The sequence below is a fragment of the Tetrao urogallus genome, assembly GCF_951394365.1.
Source record: "Tetrao urogallus genome assembly, chromosome: 3".
Classification (NCBI taxonomy): Eukaryota; Metazoa; Chordata; class Aves; order Galliformes; family Phasianidae; genus Tetrao; species Tetrao urogallus.
Genome location: NC_136815.1, coordinates 19,680,031 through 19,701,794, shown reverse-complemented (window position 1 = coordinate 19,701,794; position 21,764 = coordinate 19,680,031). Strand labels below are relative to the sequence as shown.

Genomic DNA, 21,764 nt, shown 5'->3' with positions numbered 1-21,764 from the left:
AACAACAGTTACAAAATAGATTTGGAATCAGTCATTCTATTCAGAAGACATCCTACTCATTGTTTTTTCTATTTATTGGTTTAAGCATTTCAGTGAAAACATGGAAACATCAAAATTCAAACTGTTCTCTATTTCTTACAGCACTTCGTCTTGAGGCACCTCACAAACACCATTACAAATAGAACTAAAAAGCTTATTTAAGAGGCAAACAATGATGTCAGTGACTTCAATGAGACCTCAAAACCTCATTTTTTAGACCTCATGCAAAAATTATCTAAAACACAAAAATTCACTGTGGGTCTCTTCCACTCAGAGGTACTGCTCAAGGCACATCTTCCACTTCTGTACAAGTAATACCACTAAGTATGGAACTATAATATCCTTGGCTAAATCTACTGCCTTCTCTTGGACAATCAGTTCCTATTCTGGATTTTTATACAATTCTTAATATGTTATGTATGTAAGGTCCTCCATGAATGAAGCTGAAAACAACCCAGTCTTTAAAACTTGTGGAAAACTTCTCGGGGCCTTCCCATTTTTCTTGGTTTGGAAAAGCTTAGCACTGAACTGCCCAGATGATTTAACTCCTATACCACTTGGACAATTAGTTTGTCTAAAGTAATTAAAAAAAAAAAAAAAAAGGTAGATTTCAGACAAACCTTGCCAACAGGAACATTCTTAACGTCTTCCACAAACACAACTTCCCTCAGAGACCACTGCTCCTCATTCACTTTCTCCTCCTCTTTTGGAGCAGGAGTTGATCGTCGTCGCTCTGAGACAAGAAAAAGTATCTACTGAAAAAAGAGTAGTAACTCTTCAAGTAACTACTTGAAATATTTAATCAAAGTACCAAAAGGCATTCTTCATCAAACTCTGTTTCCTCTGCAAAAGAACATCAGTGTTCAAATCTAGAAATTAAGGACAGGTTAACAGAAAGAGGGATTTACAGACATTAGAGATACCTAACAGCATACTATGCCACTTCAATGCTTTTTTCCTCCTGTGAGATTAGGGCAAATAAAGACTACTAGATAAAGAAAGCTAGTTTTAAAGACTTTTAAACAAAATAATTACAAGAAATTACTTTGGTAGGGCTCAGACATTCAAGCTGTAGGTAACATGACCGACATTGTAAGACTCTTCATTCAACTCTGCTACGGTGCCTTCTATCATCCTTGCATAAAGTCTGTTTGTCCACTAAGTTACAAATTACTTGGTAAGCAACTAAATGAGCAGCACGTGAGGCAGAAAATAGTGTCTTTAGCAGCAAATGCTGTCCAAATAGCTATCTGCACAGGAAGCTCAAATCAACTCAGTATCAAATTTAAGCTATTGCTAAATTAAGCCAAGAACTTTTATCTACTGAAGTTTCTATAAGTGTAATGAAAACAATCAAATTATTGAAAGCAAGAAGCAGAGAACAAGCTATGAGATTAACTTCAAACACCGTATCAAAATCCCAAGCAAAGTTTATTCAGTAATTAATTACAGATACATGTAGCAGAACACATCAGTAGCGAGCATTCGTACTGTTCAGTAAATCAGTTCTGCACATCTAAGCACAAATGACTCTTGGTCACAGAATGAGGCCATTTAATTCTTTAAGTGACACTTCTTAAAATTGCACTATATAGACAAAACGAAGGCAAAGAAGATTCCTTCCACTGATAGTATTGTAATTAACCACTTATAGATGTGTGGATTTAAACGTTAAAAAAACAAAACAAAAAACACCTGCTAAGTACAGTTGATGCCATCAAAAACTTCCGAGTGCTTTTATACATTAGTACATAACGTCTGGTTTTATGCATTTTGTGTAAAAAGACAAACTTCACATACTTAAGTTTATTTTATTAAGTCCCAAAGATACTTTTATTCTGAGAAGTGAATGTTTTATTTGCTTAGATACACCTTGCATCAAGTAGTCACTGCTTGTCCTACTACAGTTAAGTTTAACGGTGATAATTTGCTGCTTATCTAAAGACTATTAAGCCTTTACATATATTGTGGGTCAGACTGTAATATGAAAAGCATTTTCAGTTTTTAATTAGATTCTCAAGTTAGTACAGTATCTTTCTAGAACTGCCTTCTCCAAGAGGTTCTTAACTATAGAAATATTTAACGTTACTACAAGCTATATGCTACTCACTATATGGCATCGATGCACTGCTTGCTATTGAAGATGCATCACTGCAAGTGGAAGCTGGGGAAGGTGGAGGACCCATCTCAGTTTTCACTGGCTCCTGTTTATTTTCAGGCCTAGAATGAAAATTGTTATTTAAAATAAAGAAAGAAAAAGGTCGCCTCCTCCATGGTAATGGACAAAGTGCCACTGTGTCCAAGAAACCAGCCATGTTCTATACTTTAAAGTAGCAGCAGCACTTTTTTTTTTTACTCCAAAAAAGCAAAGCTTTAGTGAAATAGCTTCATACTTTGGAACAAACATCCTAAATGCATCCTAAATGGTTATGCATTTGATGTTGTTAATGATGTTCTGCTTTTTAAATCATTAAATAACTTTAATAAAATTAAAGGAACATATAGATAACATTACAGTAAATAAACATCCTTTGTGCTTTACTTGGAGACAAAGAACTACTAGCTTTACAAAATAAGCTGAAACAGAAGAACTACTGTTGAGGTTTTTCAAGAAGAGTTTTGCTAGTTTCTCAAAATAAATTGCTATCACTGATCCAAACAACCATCCCAACCTTGGAGGGGCTGGAAAAGGTCTCAATGCCATGAAAACTATCTTTTCAAGCCCTCAAGCTCCATAAACAAAAACAATTCCAGTTATTCAAATATAAAACCTCAGAAACATCAGAGGAAAAATTCTCATTTAACAGCCCTTCTGCATTTCAGCTTTTACATCACCGACGCACCTTTCAAGCAGAGAGCATTTCTGCAGTTTGCAAGAAAGTTAGAATCTCAAAAACATGACCTCCCTTAAGTCTGCATCAATCAGCAATTCAAAAGAATATCAAATACATGTCCTGTGTGTGTGTGCATTCTCAATCTAAACACACTTACTTGGCTTCTGTACTCTTGCTAGCTTTCTCCATATTTTTCAAGCTCTCTGGTGACCGAAGCTGAAATCGACAGCTGTCATTCATGTTCCAAACAGATTCCATTAACACACCCACTTTTGGAATTCCAGCACTGATTGAAAAAGCAACAGCTCCAGCATGGTACAGGGGGTTATTTCTTAAGCACACCTACAGGTAGAAATATTCATTTATATGAGAAGAATCCATTATGCCAAAGGAAACCACATTTGTGTGCGTTTTCTTGGTAACATATGTAGTAATCAAAAAATAGGAAAGAAACCTTATGGAAGCGGGTGAAAAGAAAAGTCAGCATGATGTACTATGCACTTTGCTAGAAGAAAGACTACTGTGCAATTCACAGCTGAAAACAACAGCTTTAGCAGTGTAACTGTTTAATACACAACATTCAGATGCTCAACAACAAAAGGAATGATTCAGCTGAAAACAAAGACTCATCCCAGAGCTGACTAGAATGGTCTGGTAACCAAAAGAAATGTGTTCCCAAGGAAGGGATTGCTTTCTCTCACACTAGTTCTAATAATAATCACACAAAGAATGCTCTCTCTCTGAATCAGCTATTAACCGTTTTGGTAAAGGCTTCAAATTCAATTTTCCATTGAATATATAATAAATCCCAGGTCTTGATTTTGCAGACACCTGAAACGCAAAAAAAAACCAAAAAAAAAACCAAAAAAAAACCCAAAAAGAACAAAAAAAACAACACCACAACCAACCAACCAACCAACCCACACACCTACAAAGCCAGGTACCTCATTGAAAATCACGGTATTACTAGAATTTCACCTTCTCAAAATACCAAATTGGTTGTTGAGTTAAAAACCAACAAAAAACCCCCATCCTGTACAGGTACAGTTAACTCCTCCACATTTGCAGCAATTTTCATACCAGTAAGAAATAACATTAATGGGTCACACCACCTCACTTTAGAGACGTGTAATTGAAGTATACCACCTTAACCTTACTGATATACTTGTGCACAACAAGAATGGAACCTGACTTTCATATTGTTATTATTTGTAAGCTCATCATACAACACTGGAAAAACATCAGGTGATAGTCACACTTGCCTGGGTTCCAACAGTTATATTTGGCATGGAAGAAATACCAGCACTGGACTTGGGCTTCTTATTTTTTGCTCTGGCCTTTTCTAGCATTTTCTTCCTTTGGCTGAAAGGAACTACACCCCTGGGGAAAAATAAATATTTTTTTAAAAGGCAGCAAAAGAAATTTTATTTCTATCTTTGAACAACCTGTTCCTTCTGCTTCATGTACTTATGATTCAATATACAAGCCCTCATCACTTTCCCCAAAAACCTGAAGAACTGCAAAAATGACACGTTTCTCTCTCTTCATCCTCACTTACCAAATTCACCTCCAACAGTCACTATATTGGAGAAGGAGGAATAGAAAGAGTCTGCAAAACACAGAGCTGCTGAAAGACTTTCATTTTAGTTTGATGTGCTTTGAGATCTCTATCTCAGATGGTGTGTTCCAGTCACTGCCTTAAAGTTGCACATTCTCCTCTCCTATCTTGGCAGCATCCTCGCTCCTATGACTAGTGGGTACTGTCCAAATTTGCAGTTACTGGGGAGATGGACGTGTTTTTTTTTTTTTTTTTTTTTTTTAAATAAAAAAATATTTTTTTTTAAATAAAATTTTTTTTTTTTCAATTAAAAAAAAACTTTTAAAAGCCTCTCCTCCTCCCTGGAGATATGGCTGAGGGACTTCAGACTCCTATCACAGACAAGCTGATACAAGACAAAAAAAAACAACGAAAACCACGCAAGAAACCAAAACACTGTTTTTATAATGATATCCACTCAGCTCAGCTGAAAATAACACTTACATGCACAGTTGGCATGCTTATTTTGATACTACAGAACTGCAGCGCTTCACGTTTTAACCAGTGGGTTAAAGCTTTGGATGCTTTTCTTAGAAACCATCCTTCTTTATAGTAAGTAAAAGACAAAAAGCAACAATTTGCTAGTGTTGCAGGGACCAAAAATCTTGGCTAATATACTACAAACAACTTTAAATACATTCTAATACATTACTAGCAGCACAAGGCTCTCCCTACATCCTATTAGCATAAAACCAATGACAATATTTCCAGAAAGGACACAATTTATAAATAAATACAGTCTTCAATAGAAATTTGAATGATAAAATCCTATAGTGGTTTGGGTTGGAAAGGACTTTAAAGTCCACCCAGTTCCAACCACCCTGCCATGGGCACGGCTACCAACCACCACATCAGGCTGCCCAGTGTGCCCTCCAACCTTGCCTTGAACACCTCCAGGGATGGGGCACCCACAGCTCCTCTGGGCAGCCTGTGCCAGATTCTCACCACTCTCTGAGTAAGGGCTAGCAAGCCTTTTTATGAATTGGACCAACCATTCCAGAATTCAATGCTTTTACTGTTTCTAACAGACAAGTATCTCCAATGTTATCAGAATAATAACTCTGTGGAAACTAAATGAGGTATGTCAACAGTGGCATAACAAAAGCACCAGGAACTAGAAATGTAATTTTGTTATCTGAGACCACAAGTTAGAATAAAATATAGCTGTGTTTAACTACAAGCCTAGTTACAACTGTCCAGAGTAATGAGAATTTAGTAAGAAAGCTATTTCACAGAATCAATTTTAAGTGCTCCAATTTCCAACTTATCTTCAAGCATTTAATTCAATCCATGTCTAAAAAGCTACTGAAGCTTTGGGTACAATGTATAACGCAGTGTGCTACTCCTAACAATCTGACAAAAATAATGCATACTGACAACATATTTGTAATTTGAATGAATTAGTTGAATATTACTAATAAGTGTCAAATCTCTTTTGAGTGTCTTATTTCTGAGGATTCCACTGAAAATCTTTTAATTATTAAAATATTTTAACATTCTGTATTTTACAATGTTTATAAGTTAGATAATTTCAACAGCAAGTTCCAGAGGGAGCATTTGATGTTATTCCTCTCTTCTTCAGAATGGGAACACAAACAACAGACTAGAACTTCTAACAGAACTGACAGAAGAAGGTGGACCTTGGGTAAGTTTCCTGTTTTTAGTCCAAAAAAAAAAAAAAAAAAAAAAAACCAAAAAAAAAAAAAAAAACCAAAAAAGAAACAAAACAAAACAAAAAAAAAAACACCACACCATGAAAAGCCTAAAAAGGTTATTTTTTGATATTATGTAGTTCTGATACAACTAAATGCTAAAACACTTGTGTGCATCCCCTAAAAGAATAATCTTTTTCTCTTAAAGATGGTATAACTCAGCTAAAAAGCTTTAGGCGTGAAAGAAAAGAATAAACACATTATTAAAAGGGAATCTAAGCTCAAGAGGAGAGTTTCAGAATCTAAGAGAACTGCGGTCCAGTAATTTTGCAACATTTCTCACAAGCAAGGAGATGAAGACAGCTGCTACTACATGTAAACAATATTTACTTACCACCAGTACAAGTTATTCTCTAGCTGAGCACATGTATAAAGAGCACAACAATGTAAGGAAACAATCCGTTCTCCCTGAAGCTCTGAGTATGTCTGTGCAGTGTGTTCTAATTTAGATGCTACTGAGCTTAAAGTTTCATCCACCCAGGTAGCAACCTAAGGGAGAAAGGAATAAAGAAACAGAAGATGGAAGGAGTGCGGGGGAAATAAAAAAAAAATAAATCCATACTGTCACTTAAAAAAAAAATAAATCAGAAAACACGACAAAAAAGTGACAAAAATGCAGACAAGTATCATAAAAATACAGCAAAGGCTGTACTTCACCAAACCAAAAGCTTCAGAGTTTCACATTCACTCAACTGGGTAGAAAAGTGAATTTAGATAAATTCATTTGCAGTACTGAAAGCTTCAGTGTCCCTAGTTTTTCCAGTTCTTACAGAATGCTAACAAGCATTTTTGCTCCAGACTCCACATCAGTTTCTGCTGTAATAGCAAGAACTCAAGCATTTCAGGTAATGAGGTTAAACAGATATGCTTCAGATATTCTCTCAACTGTTCAATTGCAAGTCTATCAGATCTGAGTGGTTTTGGTTGCTTAGTTGTGTTCTTGGTTTCATTGCTTGTTCCTGACTGTTAACTTTTTTGCACTGTTACAAGACATCAATTGGATATTTGCTCTTTTTTTTTTTTTTTTTTTTTTTTTAAATACCACAGTAGGGGAAAATGAAGAGAGATGAACAAATTAGTGAAGTATTTTCTACTACTGTTGAAGCTCAAGTACTGTGGAGGATCAACTTCTCTAAGATACACTGCAATAACTGGAGGAAAAAAAAAAAAAAGAAAAAAAAAGAAAAAAACCCCCAGCATTGTCAAATTCAGAAACCAGTGTGCGACTCGTACCTTGTTATTTTCAGTGGCAACAGTTGCTCTAATACTATTTGCAGAAAGGAGTACAATCTTTTCATTGGTTAATCCCAAGAACATGGCGCGTGGGTGGTGGAGGGAAGGATTCTTTGGAGACAATAAAACAGTATTTTAGATATACAGAGCATATGAAACATTCTGAAGGTAGGACTTAAAGAAGAGTAGTACCTGTGCATTTCTATAAGGCTCCGATTCGCTCCACTTCCATTGATAGAGCTCTCCTTTACTATTAACTGCCACAAGCTCAGAATATAGGGCTCCAATAGAGATAAACTTTGTTCCATCCTGCAAAACAGACATATGAAGTCTGCTGAACTTGAAAACAAAGATATATTCAGATTGTCTAAAGTTCAGCATTACCTCAAACAACAAGAAAACCTGCGGTACTGCCACTGATAGGGTGAGGAAAGAACAAGAAAGTGTTTAGATACATTTTATTGTTTAATTGCAGGAAAATATTCAGCGATTACCTCTGGCCATTTATTAAGAATTTCCACAATGTTTTAAGAATAAAACACTATTAGTGGAATTAAAGATGAGAATCTCTCTTGATTTCCGGTATCTTAAAAACAGATTGCTTCTAAAAGTCTAGCTTTCTGAAATGAATAGAAAAGCAATGAAATCCCATTATTCCATTCCTAAGCATTCTCATGCAAATATCTTCTAAGAATTTTCAAATCCATTACCCCATTAATAAAACAATTCTATCTTCTGTGTCTGAAGAGAAATAACAACAAACAAGGTCAAACAAGAAAAAAAAGTTAAAAAAAAAAATCAGTGTGCTAAATATCACTTTAACGCATCACTAATATCTAGCAAGCCAAACAAGCTTTCGATTATGTGTTACTTTTCTTCCCTCTTTTTTTCTTCTTGTTTTAAGAAATGTCATACAGCATCTTCCTACTTCCAGACAGCATTGCTTCGCTCAACACTTTGTACTGCATACCACCTGGATATTACAGGCCCCTTTTTCTCTTGCATTTGGTTGCATATCTGCGTTACATCAACTATTCGACAGTTACAACAACAAATTTCAGTTTCCCTTTACAATGAAAAGGAATTTCAAATTACAGACTTGTGAACACAGATAGCTTCACAAAAAATTTACTTCTGCTTATTGAGAAATATTTGCAAGGCCAGAGCATTTAACACTCCTCAGCAATTGCAGCTAAAAGAAAAATACTTGTTTTTTCTGAATTTTTTTTTTTTTCTGCTGGTAGGAAGTAAAAATTCACTTGGGGAAAAATATATCTCTTAAAAATGAAACAATAACCTAAACTAGTATAAAATCAAGTGATAGAAAATTCTGTCTTCTACTGCTTCAAAATCTGAAGGAGGTGCACATGATAAGTAGTGCATGTAACCTGCAGTAGGTTATAGTAATAGTATAGTAAGAATAGTCTTACACATTAGCATATTTAACTGCCTCTTTTGAATTGAAAGATACAAGCAATTCAGCCAGCTGATGGGAACCCATGTCAGACTACTAACAGAACCCACCATCCAGTACATTGATCTGCTCCCTAAATTACAAGGCTTTCCTTTCAGCTTCAGAAATTCACAACTGGGGGGAAAAACAAACAAACAAACAAAAAAAAAACACAAGAAAAAGCCACCACCTATTTTAGTTTTTCATAAATCTGGATTCACTTTCTTGTGAAAGATTATTTATTTATTTCACTATTTTCATGCACAGAAATACAGACACTTCAAAGAATATGAGCATATCCCTTCAATAACAAAATTTATTATGCCTCTTATCAGTAGTTCAACAATATCTTGGGAAAGAAGAGAAAGATGGCAACAGACAAGAATGGAAGAAATCACAAATAACTCTCTTTAATAATATGATAACAGAATCTAAAATTAGTTAAGTCATAACAGTTTTGCTCCAGAGGGCATCTCCCAATGCAGCACAGAACCTGCACGCGAATCCAAGTCATGATTAATTGCCGTCATGTAAGTATTGCATATTCCAAAAGAGAGCCTACTGTAGTCTTAACAAAACATGTTTCTATTTCATCAGCACAGAGGAGACTTCAGAAGTTCAGTAGGAAAAGCAATTTTTCACCATGATTTTTTATTCTTGCTGATCTGTTTTATAATTTTTTATAAGCAGATTTATATGACAAATTCAACACTAAAGAGACTCAACATTCAAAGTCTTTTCTCCCATTAAAATATCAGCAGTTCTAATCAGGACCACTGTCAGAACCATGGCTACATACAACCACTGGTCTGGTGGTTGGCAACCCTGCACATAGCAGGGGGATTGAAACTAGATGATCGCTGTGGTCCTTTTTAACGCAGGCCATTCTATGATCCTATGATAAGGCCATTCAAAAGAGTGTCAGCATGAAGATGCACAAATGACATGACAGCCCTGGTACCATAACCGGAGTGTCATGCATTCAACTCCATATTCTGAGTGCAGATCAGAGAATAGCTTGAAAATGAATCAGAATTCAGATTGCTGATTAAAATCTTTACATCTCATTATCTAAACAGAATATACTCACTTCCAAAAAACTAAATGAATTCCAGTTTGCACCCAACTGTAGTCAAGGAGAAAAAAAAAAAAATCACCATACTTTGTTACAGAACAGAGTGGCTCTGCCACAGACAGTACCAGGTTTTCACTGGTAAGAGACACAGATTAATAGTTCTACTGTCCAATAAGATTTGATCTATTAGAATTAGCTTGTTTATTTGAATTCTTAGACATCTGACTTTACTAATTTGGTGAAAAAAAAACTCCGTATGCAACGTATTTCACAACATTAGTGTTCTGTTGGTATTCTACCTCTCATAAACTCAAATTTACCATCCATCCTTACCACAGAGTAATACAGCTGCCTCAAATGCCTATTTCGTAGCAATTCTTCACATCCTTGAATCTTTCATCTAACTTGCTTTTAACTTCCATTACTATCTCCAGCATCTCCTTTAGGACTCTCAAAACAGAAGAAGCACTTGGGATGGCCTTTTAACTAAATCACCTCCCTCATGATTTACCATGAAGAACTTCTGTCAGGAAATACCACCAACAGAACTTAAAAAAGGGGCTATGAATGTTCAGCTGAAGGACAGAATAGAAGGATTGACTAACGTTGCACAAAGATGAGAGGCCTTTCCAGTAAGGCACACCCTCATTTAACTGGAAGCTAGGGATTACAAGACTGCATATGCAAAAATGTCTGTAGGAAGAAGTTCCACATACTTAAATTGCACAACTATGAAATTACATACTCTAGCAAGTTAATTCCATAAAATACATCCAATAAAAGACTGCAGTAATTATCATAGGGCATAACTTGCTGAGTCTGCAAATAAAAACATCTTGAGTGGAAAACAGAAGGAATGAACAGGACTAACATCCTGAAGTAGCAGAGTAATAACATAAAACAGTAATAACGATGATGATAACGTTACGTTTTAAAAACACAACAGCGTTTTATATGAGAAAGACAGTATAGTATTCCTAACATGAACTAATTTATTCTCTTATGTTAAAAACCCTAAAATCTCTCTTTCCAAGCTAGATGACCTTTCCATTCAACAATTATGAAAGAGAGGGACAAACACTGCTAATTTTCACTGACACAGAAGCTCAAAGTCAACTGCCAGACAAGGGCTGGCTGGGAAAGGAATCATCTGACCAACTATTCTTTTTTTGGGTATCTACATTTCTCAATTCGAACACCAAAACCAAGACAGGAATTAGAGGTGAATGGCTGTAAACAGTAATAACATTTGAAGTTTACCTCCCTCTTCAATCTATCTATGCTGTGTCTAAAGGGAAAATTAAAAAAAAAAAAAAAAAAAAAAAAAGGCAAGAAAATAATAAAGCATTAAACTGAATCAGTTGCTTTATGAGTTTCCTAGTGCCTATTAAATTTTTTAATACCTACAAAAGGAAAAAAAAAAAAAATCAACAAATCTTATGATTTTAGCAGGGGATGCAAAACATAAGGAAATAAAAACAGGATTAAAAAAGAAGAACTAACTATCAAAAGGAATAACTGGTTATTTATAATCTTCCTAAGCTTATAACAAAAAATATACTTTATTGCATTCTCTCTCACAAGCTAAAATGAAATATTCAAGAAGAAAACACAGTATTTATTTAGGGAAAAATAAAGACAGGTTTATTGCAAATTGTAAATAAAACAGACAAAAATTTTCAGTACCTTATCTGGCCACCATTGCAAGTCTTCTCCTAGAGAAACAGGACTTTGAACAGGTGCATTCTTCTTGTCCAGGTTTGGTTCCCCCTCCTTACTTGTAGAGCCTCTTTCATTATCAAATGAGGCTCCATCAAGCCACCTTCGTTCACGCAAACGTAAAACGGACTCACGTTCACGCAACAGCTCAGAGTCTCTCTCTAAGGGAAGAAGGAGAACTGGTATGCAATTGGGTCACACCAGTGGGATAAAAGTAAGCCACTCTCTAGTAAAGACCCTTCAGGATGCAACTAACAGCAGTTAAATCTACTCACAAAGATTAAAAATAATAAAGTCCTGACATGCAACATTCAGTTTAATAACCTTTCCAAGCATGTGTACTTTAGAATTACTAAATATAAAAACAGTAAGCTAAAAATAAAGAAGTCTCAGAGTTTTGTGTGCTATCAAAAATGCTACAGCACTTTTACTTGCATTGTAAGAGGCCGAATACTTGAAAAACAGCAATTTAACGTTTTATAGTATCATATGCATTTTTGTAGTATAGTTCTTAATCAATGAAGAAACAACAAAAAAAATTCTGATCTATACTGTCTGTTAGATTCATTTATGCAAACCAAAAAGAGTATTTATTAGAGAGTTTCATAAACAATGTTTCCCCAAAAAACAGTAATTTGAAAAGGTTAAAAGAAAGCAAGCATTAAAAAAGCTCTTGGTATACAAGCTTGATAATCCAACCCCTTTGTTTAAAGCAATATTCTATAGGACTGGATGTAATAAATTAAAGTGCATCTGTTTTGAGTAGATCAAATGAAAACTTTTCAATAGTCAGACAAGTTTTAAAAAGGATCCTTGTAGGAAAACATTCCTTACCAAAATGCTTCCCCTCCAATTGGCCTACAAACTGTCTAAAGGCAGTACTCTGCAGTTCGCTCATGCAGATAAATTTTTTAAATCAGGTAATCAAACTAACTTTCCAAGAGTCAACTATGCATGGAAAATAAGGATTATAAAATTCGTGGTAACGTCTTATATAGAATAACCTTAGGAAAGGAAAAAAAAAAAGAAAAAAAAAGGAGGAATTTAGAAGAAGTCAAGTCAGATGCTGAATATTTGTACATGCACATAATGCATTTAACCTATTCAATACTTCACTTATGCTTACACAAATCAACTGGAATTATATGCATGAGATGAGATGACCACATTACTGTATCATAGTTTCAATAAATTATGCCAAGTCTTGGGTATTAAAAAACTGGCAAAGTTTTTACATAAGCCAAACACAACAGCTTGTCTTACAGATATATTACATAAAATACTTTATTTCTTTTCTAGCAAACATCACTCTGACCCTTGACTAATCATTTTGTAACTGGAACTTACTCATTCAACAATTAATATACTGAAACAGGTTCATGAAAGGCAATAAATCTGTACTAAAAAAAAAAAAAGCACAGGAGAGGTTGGATTAACAGTCTGGAAATACTCTAGGCATTTGTACAATGGGTTCAAAAAGCTCCAAGTTGCTACATGTTCTGTTTAAATGTTATAACTGTAATACGTTTTACAAAGCAAACAAAAAAAAAAAAAAACACCTTAGCATTGATCAAGGTGTTTATATCAACTGCCAATAGTTCTCCCAAACCAGCTACAAAAACGCTTTCAAAGAAAAAAAAATAAAGTGAAAAAAATGAGGTTTCTTCTCTCTTCCTGACAGTTACACACTTCTCCTCATTTCACAAAGCTAACTTCTGTCATGGATTACCTCAGGAAATGTGAAAAAACACTGTGTAAAGAATAACCCAGAACAGGAAAAAATTGATTAAGAATGCTGCATGTCATGAGTTGTTGCTTATTTTTGAACCACATTAAATATTTGTATTGCATAATATATATTAGCAAACACTACAGAGTTTAAAAAAAAATTTAGCATGCAGAAATTTTGCACCTTGCAATATCAACAATTAGATTTTTAACAACACATGATAATGAAGGTTCTTATAGAACTTACCTGCTGAGGCTCAGAATTCAATAATAATTTTGATGAGTAACAAGAAAATCTACTTGTCTACTCTATATCTGACATGGCATCACAGTCTACTTTCACGTTAAATTGGAATCTAAACCACCACTGTGTACTACCACTAGCTTTGCACAGTAAACTACTTATTACAAAGAAAAAAAGGTGCAAAATTACCTCTGGATGAGCCTAGCCTGGAAAGTGATGAGCGCCGAAAGGATGGATAACCAAAGTAACTAATATCTTCTGAAAACATAGCATCAGCATCAATAATGACACTTGGGTGAGCAGAATGTATGTCAGCATCCAGAAGAGACATAAGATCCTCTATAAGAGGAGACAAGGGTCTTAAGTGAATAATCAGCTACTTAAAACATCAGCTAGAGAGACCATCAACTAAATAAACATTAAAAAAAAAAAAACCAACCTATCTATTAGTTGAATTTCTGCTCTTCAGATTCACCAGTTCCAACTCATGTGCCTCCTACACACCCACATTTACAACCAAGCATGGTGGTCTAGTGCACAAAACTAGTTTCCTTACAAAAACTGCTCTCTGTTTCTTATCTAACCACATTTCACAAACAAGTCTTGCCCAAAACATTTTTTTTTCATACTCTAGGAATTCAAATTTTAGCCTTTCACTTGGAAGAACAAAGACCTACTGCAAGGCGGATACAAGTACACAGATGTGCACAGCCCTCGTGCGCATGAAACTCTTAAGATGATCTAGAATTAAGGAAGGATGGTGAAAGCCAGCCTTTGCAAAGCCGCATTTTTGATGTCAAAGACTACAGTTCCTCTACTGAACATTTCTTTCAGAGAATTACATACTTAATCTTCACAGGGTAGCTACATTAAGAACAACAGCGGTTATCTGGAAGAAAAGCATTTGTTTCCATTTATTTAACACCACACATTTAAAAAAAAAAAATAAAAAAAAAATACCCAGAGGATGAAACTATATGATCTTGTGACAACCCGAGCTACTCCTAAAAACCCAAACTTCTCTGAATAGTGAATTTCACTGAATTATCAAACAACTTCCTTCTGCTTATAACCAATAGCTAGCTGCCACACAAGGCTACTGAAAATGCATGTAATTTAGCAAAGTCCAAGAACACTGCCCAACAAAACAAGTAAACCAGATGACCATCTTGCTGCTACAGAAGGAACAGTCCTAATTCTCTCCTTTAGCTCTATGGCAAGGAATCTCCTTGGGCCAATGTGGGAAATCCGAATCTAAAAAAAGTCATTTCAGGCCATAAACTTGCCAAACAAACAAGCACCAACATACAAACAAGAGGGTATCCAGAAACTGAACAGTTGCCTTATATCCTCACTCACTGTGAGAGCTCAACTGTTTCCTTTAGTGACACAAAAGGTGTTAGAGACATTCACACCCCTGCAAATCACAACACTCATCCTTGCATTTTTCAGAGAGAGTTTAGAACTTCAATATATACCAGCCATCAGTCGTCCCCAGCAGAAATGAGTTGACATAAAAACAGAGCTATAGAAGTGAGCTCTGTGGACTTCAAAACATGCTGGGAGAGATTTTTGTAAAAAAAAAAAAAAAAAAAAAAAAAAAAGTTACCCACTAAAAGCATAGTCTGTGCTAGAAGCACAACATTTGGAATTGAGTAGTCCATGCAGTACATTTTAGAAAGTCATCCTGCTCATGAAGCCTAGTAAAAGAAAAAAGTCTTATTTGGCAAACATGCTCCACCTTACCAGAACATTTTAGATGTCTCAGGGTGGTTTTACCTACTGCCTGTTTTATCCATTTTGCACTGAAACACTGCAGTAGCAGAACACCTCACCTTAAGAGCATCAACTTGTAAGAACAATAGTTCAGAAGGTGTAAAGACAGAAAATATTTTGTTGTACATTTTGATGTTCACACACTGCTGGTCTTCCCTCTTCCCACATTCAACCCTATCACTTATTCCTAGGTAAGCTCCAACCTTTATACAGTCTCACAACTTGTTCTTGCACCCAGGTATGAACTGAAAAAAAAAAATCCTGGTCTCTATTAGGAACAGAATTGGTCAGCACAGAAAAGAACTTGCCAGCCTCATTCAAAATGCATGGTGTGTGCTTTACACTAAGCTAGAAATTCTCTTCTAAGAGAATTTTGGAGCTAACTAACTTGGAACACTAACACACACACACCCCTGGAAGTATTCTAAAAATCTTGAGCCTTGTTTCCAAACAGGAGAGTTAAAATTCAAACAATCAGATCCAGGAACCAAAACTATGCATTTTTGGCTACATATGCATTAATGCAAGTGAAGAAATCAAACCTTTCTTACCCTCTTCTTTCAGCTTCAAATCAGATTTTAAGTTTTCTTCCAATATTTCTGCAAGAGATCCCCCTTCTGCCATCCTCTATACCAGCAAACAAAGGTGCTAAAACCAGTAGGGATAAGAGCCAAATCCAGTCCCCTTCGAACATCACTGGAATTTTTTAGTTCTGTGAAAACACAGACACTGCAAGGCTACATCCAGTTTAAGAATCCAGGTGTGGGAGCAGAGGGAGAAAAGAAAAAAAAGCCCACTAAACCTTTTCTATGACTTTTTTTTTCCCCCGTTTTTCAGGAGAGTCCCATAAGATGATATCATTCATTTCCTGCACAGTGAAAGATCAGAATCAAACCCCTCAAATATTAACTTAGATGTGATGATGATTCTGATCAGTCCATTTAAGTGAGGAAGGACCTATCATCTCCTAAGTAAATTTGATTGAAAATTGGCATGAAAAACATAGCCAGGGCAAAAGAAATGAAAAAAAAAAAAAAAAGAAAGAAAAAAAAAAAGATGAGGAAAAGACACTACCAGTAAATACATCAACACCAATTCAAGTACTGAAAATATTTCTATTTTCCAATAGCTCCATGGATAGCATTAACATCATTTCCTACAGATCCATTATTTCAAGACATTGCCAAGACTGATCAGGATATCTAGCAGAGCTCACATCAGATATTTACACTTCAGGAGGGAATCATGAGGTCTTCCTTATTCTCAGCTACATATTTTTATGAAACATGCAGAAATATGCCTTCGGTTTCTCCACTTCTTTCAAACTGGCAATACTGTGACACCAAAGACAAAATTTTGGTTTCCTAGTCAACCAGACATCAGCAGAACTCCAGAATTCATTTCTTGGTAACTTATGTTTATTCAAACTATTACTAAATTTCACGTTCATACTCAAAATCAAGAAGAAAAATAAAAAGCAAAACAAAAAAGGCATACTAACAAAACCATAGCTAACATGCACATAACTGTCCTCGCTAAAGGAAAGCCACTGAACAGGTTTTAAACTGATCCCTACACTTTCTTCTGGTTCCCACCTCTCCTCACTGCAAACCAATACAGTAAATACTGCTGATGCAAGCCAGTCTCTTCTCTCTTCCAAAAACGTGGATTTTTACTTTTTTTTTTTTTTTTTTTTTTTTGAAACAATTCATCTCCGATTCCAAAAGTCAAAGTACTCCAGATGCTGCCAATACCAAGTTTCACAAACAAGTTTCACAAACTCCACTAGTGAGAACCTAATACATGAAGCAGAAGTTACCAAGCAAATATGCACGAATCTGAATTCTACAAAACCAGACACTGATAGCACAAAGCCTGGAAGAAGCCTGTAGCACAATTTGAAATGAGCAGGAAATTTTTTCTACGCAATTTTGAGTCTTCGCTATGAGAAATGATTTTATTCTATGCAGCTTCTTCCTTGATTTTTCCTCATATATTTGTTATTTATCAAACAAAACCCCACTCTGTTCACATTACTACCATAAAACAAAAGAAATGGGACTTGTCAGAAAAGTCAGAGTACATAAGGCTCTAGAAATAAAATTACTAAGAGAACTTCATTAGAGCAATTTGTACAGAAAGCTTTAAGACACTTTTTGTTCTCTTAAGATACTTGTGAAGAATTTCTTCTTTTACAAAAAACAAAAATCAGATGATAACCCTTACAAATTCTAATAGGAACTATAGCACAACTGATAAACCAATGAAATCCTGATGTATTAAACACAAACTTGTTTTCCAGCCACAGTGAAATTTCTTTCTTTCGTTCATTACTTTAAATCAAATATAAGTTTATCTTTAAAAAATAATAATAAAAAAGCACAACAAACCTCTCTGCCTTGGGAAGTTTAGAGGAGTAACCCAAAGGGTTTAATTTAAGAAAAGCACCAGACATGCAAAAGGGAGAACATAAAAATTAGCATACTCTTTTTAATTAAAACACAAGAACTTCCAAAACCCCAAGGCAAGGAGCAGCCTTGTCATTTACTTTTGTTGTGTTTGGAAGGAATAAAACCTTTTAATCTGACATCATAAAAAGCAAAAGCTCTTTACCTTTCAGAATCACTTATGGATACCCTGACTAAAAATAGAATGCAAATAGCAATTATTAGTTATCTACAGTTATTTTCTATGAACTTTGTTACAGATCCAAAAAGAACATCCACAGGCAAGACCACAAGAAGAATGGAAATCTCATAGAGCAAAAAACTTAAAAATTGGTTCTACGTTGTTCTGAAGGGCAAAACGTTGTTGGTTTTTTTGCCACACTCCTATAGGCAAGGTTCTCTAGGCACCAGGTTTTCTTGTAATCAAATGATACAAGTAGGGACTGGTAATTTATACCATGTCATATACCAGCAGTGGAGTCACAACAGCACTGACCACTGCTCAGCTCCACTTCTCCTCATGTTTTGATCACATTCAGTTAAAAGAGCATTTCTGTGCAACAAAGTCATTTGAGTACTACTGCCAAAAGTAACAGACACAGAAAACACCGCAAGCTCTAAGAACTGTGAATTACATCCTTGCAGACTGGGACTAAGACATAACATTTCATTTCAATTGAAACTCCATCTCTTTTCCCACAAAAACTGGCAAAATTTAGTTCAGTTGCTCTGTGGGATAAAAGGGAAAAAATATTCATACTAATCTCATAATATAACAACATTCATCTCTTACAGGAAAGATTAGCCTAAAGAGGTGAGATGCTTTAAAAATTCAGCCACAAACAAAGTTGGTTTCTAGACAGCTACCAAAGACATTGAAACTCTGCACCCTGGTTTAACCTATCATCTCAATTACGAGAGGCAGCGCAGGCACCTTAAAAATAAAAGCAGCCAGTTACAGGTTGTCAGGTAGTCCCCTATTCACTGACCTCTATGATCCCAAGAGGTGTTAAGGCAATAGATAGTGCTGTAGAAAGCTGGTTAGTACAGTTAAAAGGAGCATTTACTGTGAATGATTACTAGCAGTCATTAGTCATTAGACCTGGTACATTTATAGTAGGAACTACTGCTTTGAATACATGCAAAGCGTTAAGAGAATTCAATTACGCCAATGCACCTAATGCTATGAAACTGACTGCTAAAATAAAGACTCGAGCAAAGAAGCTTTGACAGAGCTGCAGCTTTGCTGCAGAACAAAAAAGCCTTTGTCTATTCGCATGGTGGTCAAGATAAAGATGAAGGAAGCCCATGAATCTTCCTGGTGAACCAGATGAGCAGAAAAAAAAAAATCTGTTAGAAAAACAGCAAAATGTCATTCTGACACACAGAAAGAATTAATATGTAGCCAGAGTTTAGATGTGCTCTTATCACGCAGTGCACCTGGTACAAACAGTAGATTTGGCTGCAGTTTTCAAATGTTTGCTTGGCAAGAATTGGGTTACCTTATTTAGCCAATGAAACGACTCAAAATCTTTCCTAAAAAATCAATTACATGGGACAGACAATATTTCAGGAATAGCTGACTTCAATTATAGCATTAAATCTGTATTACCAAATACTACACTGTTTATGAGAGGTACTTGAGAAGACAAATTCTCAGTCTAACTGTAACAACTGTAAACCATCTTGCCCTCAGTTAACCGCTACACTTTGAGAATATGTGTTAGTACTAAAAATAACATGCAGGTGACTGACTGGAAAGTTTTAGAATTAGCTTTTACAAGCAAGCCACATAGCAGTCTCAGCACCTCATCAAGCAGCAAAATACAGATGTAAGAAATGCTCATGTTACAAAGCTAGGGTTCTTAAAAAATAAATCGCTTTCATGCCATCCATGGAATCAACAGTTATTCTTTAATGCCTAATCTAATCCCTCAAAACATCCCACTGCATCTTTTGTTTTGTGCATCTTTACACTTTGCTCCTGAAATAACTGTCTTCATTGCATACCTTGTATAGCACGGAGCATGCTGTGAGTGTTTATATACAGAAAAATAAGAACATACAGATATTTCCTTATCAAAAGTTACAGGATACAAACCTCCAGGAAGGTATGATTCACTTGCTGTGTCATCCCCATCATCTCCATCTTCATCATCCCGACTTAACAAATTATTTACAGCAAGATTTACATCAAGATTTGTTCGCTGGAGTTCCCGAATGATAATACTTCTGGACTTTCCTTGTAAAACAACTTGTGCCTGTAAGTACAGAGAATAATTATTACTAACCATGGTCAGCTCACTATTTTTCCTTAGATAAGGGTGCTTAATTCTAGAGGTAGTCTAACAAAAACCAAGAGTCTCAGAAGTCATTGACTTTCAGCATCTTGTACTAGATATTTTACTTTCTATCATTTTAATTTAGGCTGAATTACTCCAACCTTGGTGCTGCATTTCCTTATGGGTCACCTTAGGATTTACTTACTGAAACACTTAATGTGGTAGGCAAGGAATAACACTGAAACAATCTATTTCTGAGAATTTCCTGTATGTTTCCACAGCAGTGTTAAAGTATGTCAATCAGCAGATTTCTGCTGATTTTTGCTTTCAAAAACTACACTTCAATCCCTGTTTTTTTGATACTCGATTCTCTTTCCAGTGTCCTTCAACATATAGCCACCTCCTCTGCTTTTCTTACTATTCTGTTCCTAGATGCTCACTTTCAGCAGTTTCTCCTGGGTTTATACTAGAAAAGCATAAATATGAAATAAACCTTCCAAATATTAAACAGAAGCATTCTGGTTTCTTCCACAAACTCAAGGCCCCAGAGCATTTTACATTTCCAGACTGACTACCCACAGAAAAGATGACAGACTTCTGGAAGGTTACAAGCAACACGAAGGTAAATACTAAACTACTACTGGACGTTCTCATTATACTGTAAAAATGAGGCACCAAATAAAATAGTTTCGTAATAAGAAAAAGAAGGGAGGGAGGGAAGGGAGGGAAACAGAACAAGATTTAACAGGGTACAAAGGCAAACTCTGCCATAATATTAAATGCCAGAAGTTATTTACAGATTTTTGGTATACAGCAGAATGTATGTTTTATAGACCAGCTCTGGAGCTCTTTCCCACTAGTCTGTTTTAAACATTTTTGTTCAAAAGACAAAGTATGCTTTTTAAAAAATAAAATATACAAAGAAAAAAAAAAAGGAAAAAGATGATAGGAGTGGAAGCAATGCTAAGACTTTACCAACAAGCCACATATTAAAATAAAGAACAGAGCAGTGCTTCTTTTTTTATGTACGATATCAAATACTTCCATAAGCTCTCAAAAAAAAAAAAAAAAAAACCACGTGGATACGAACAAGGTAGACAAAACAAAAAGCACAGCTTAAAGATATATCTGGAGGTCACATAACTTGCTGAAAGCAGGGCTAAGGTGAGGTAACTAACACCTCCAGTATCTTGCTGCTGTGAAGACAGAAGCTCCCAGGTTTTACTACGTTTGCAATTAAAGAAGAGACAGGAAATCAGTCTGCCACTGGTGTGTCTGCAAATACTAAGCCTGCTGGTTCCTATCTCATGCTAGCCATGCTATAGGCCACAGAAAGCGCGTGAGCAGATTATCTTTGCCCTAGCAACTTAGCATATGTATTCTAAGTGTAGCAGACCAGCAACTTGCACTAAGAATTAAAATGCATTAATTTGTTGCGTATTCTGAACATATTTTCTTGAAGCATGGAGAAGAAATTGTTTCAAGAAACTACTGACTCATATCACACAAAATCCATAGTTTATCCAGGTTGTGGTGCACTGACAGGTAAAAGAAGAACAATTTATACAAGAAGATAATCAGTTCCATTTACTAAACAATTAAGTGCAGGTTTTAATGAAGAAAAA

At 35.5% G+C, this 21,764-nt stretch overlaps 1 protein-coding gene across 1 annotated transcript in view; it reads right to left on the bottom strand.

Moving 5' to 3' along the window:
* UBR5 (ubiquitin protein ligase E3 component n-recognin 5) overlaps positions 1-21,764 on the bottom strand; it is a gene marked incomplete at both ends in the record, with an annotated part of 77,910 nt that overhangs the window by 37,771 nt on the left and 18,375 nt on the right. The window contains 10 exons of the mRNA XM_079533926.1: positions 660-772; positions 2,150-2,259; positions 3,031-3,215; positions 4,136-4,253; positions 6,517-6,671; positions 7,416-7,526; positions 7,608-7,724; positions 11,630-11,841; positions 13,824-13,973; positions 19,959-20,118. Coding sequence (XP_079390052.1) covers positions 660-772; positions 2,150-2,259; positions 3,031-3,215; positions 4,136-4,253; positions 6,517-6,671; positions 7,416-7,526; positions 7,608-7,724; positions 11,630-11,841; positions 13,824-13,973; positions 19,959-20,118 — 1,431 coding nt within the window. The remainder of the gene's footprint in view (positions 1-659; positions 773-2,149; positions 2,260-3,030; positions 3,216-4,135; positions 4,254-6,516; positions 6,672-7,415; positions 7,527-7,607; positions 7,725-11,629; positions 11,842-13,823; positions 13,974-19,958; positions 20,119-21,764) is intronic.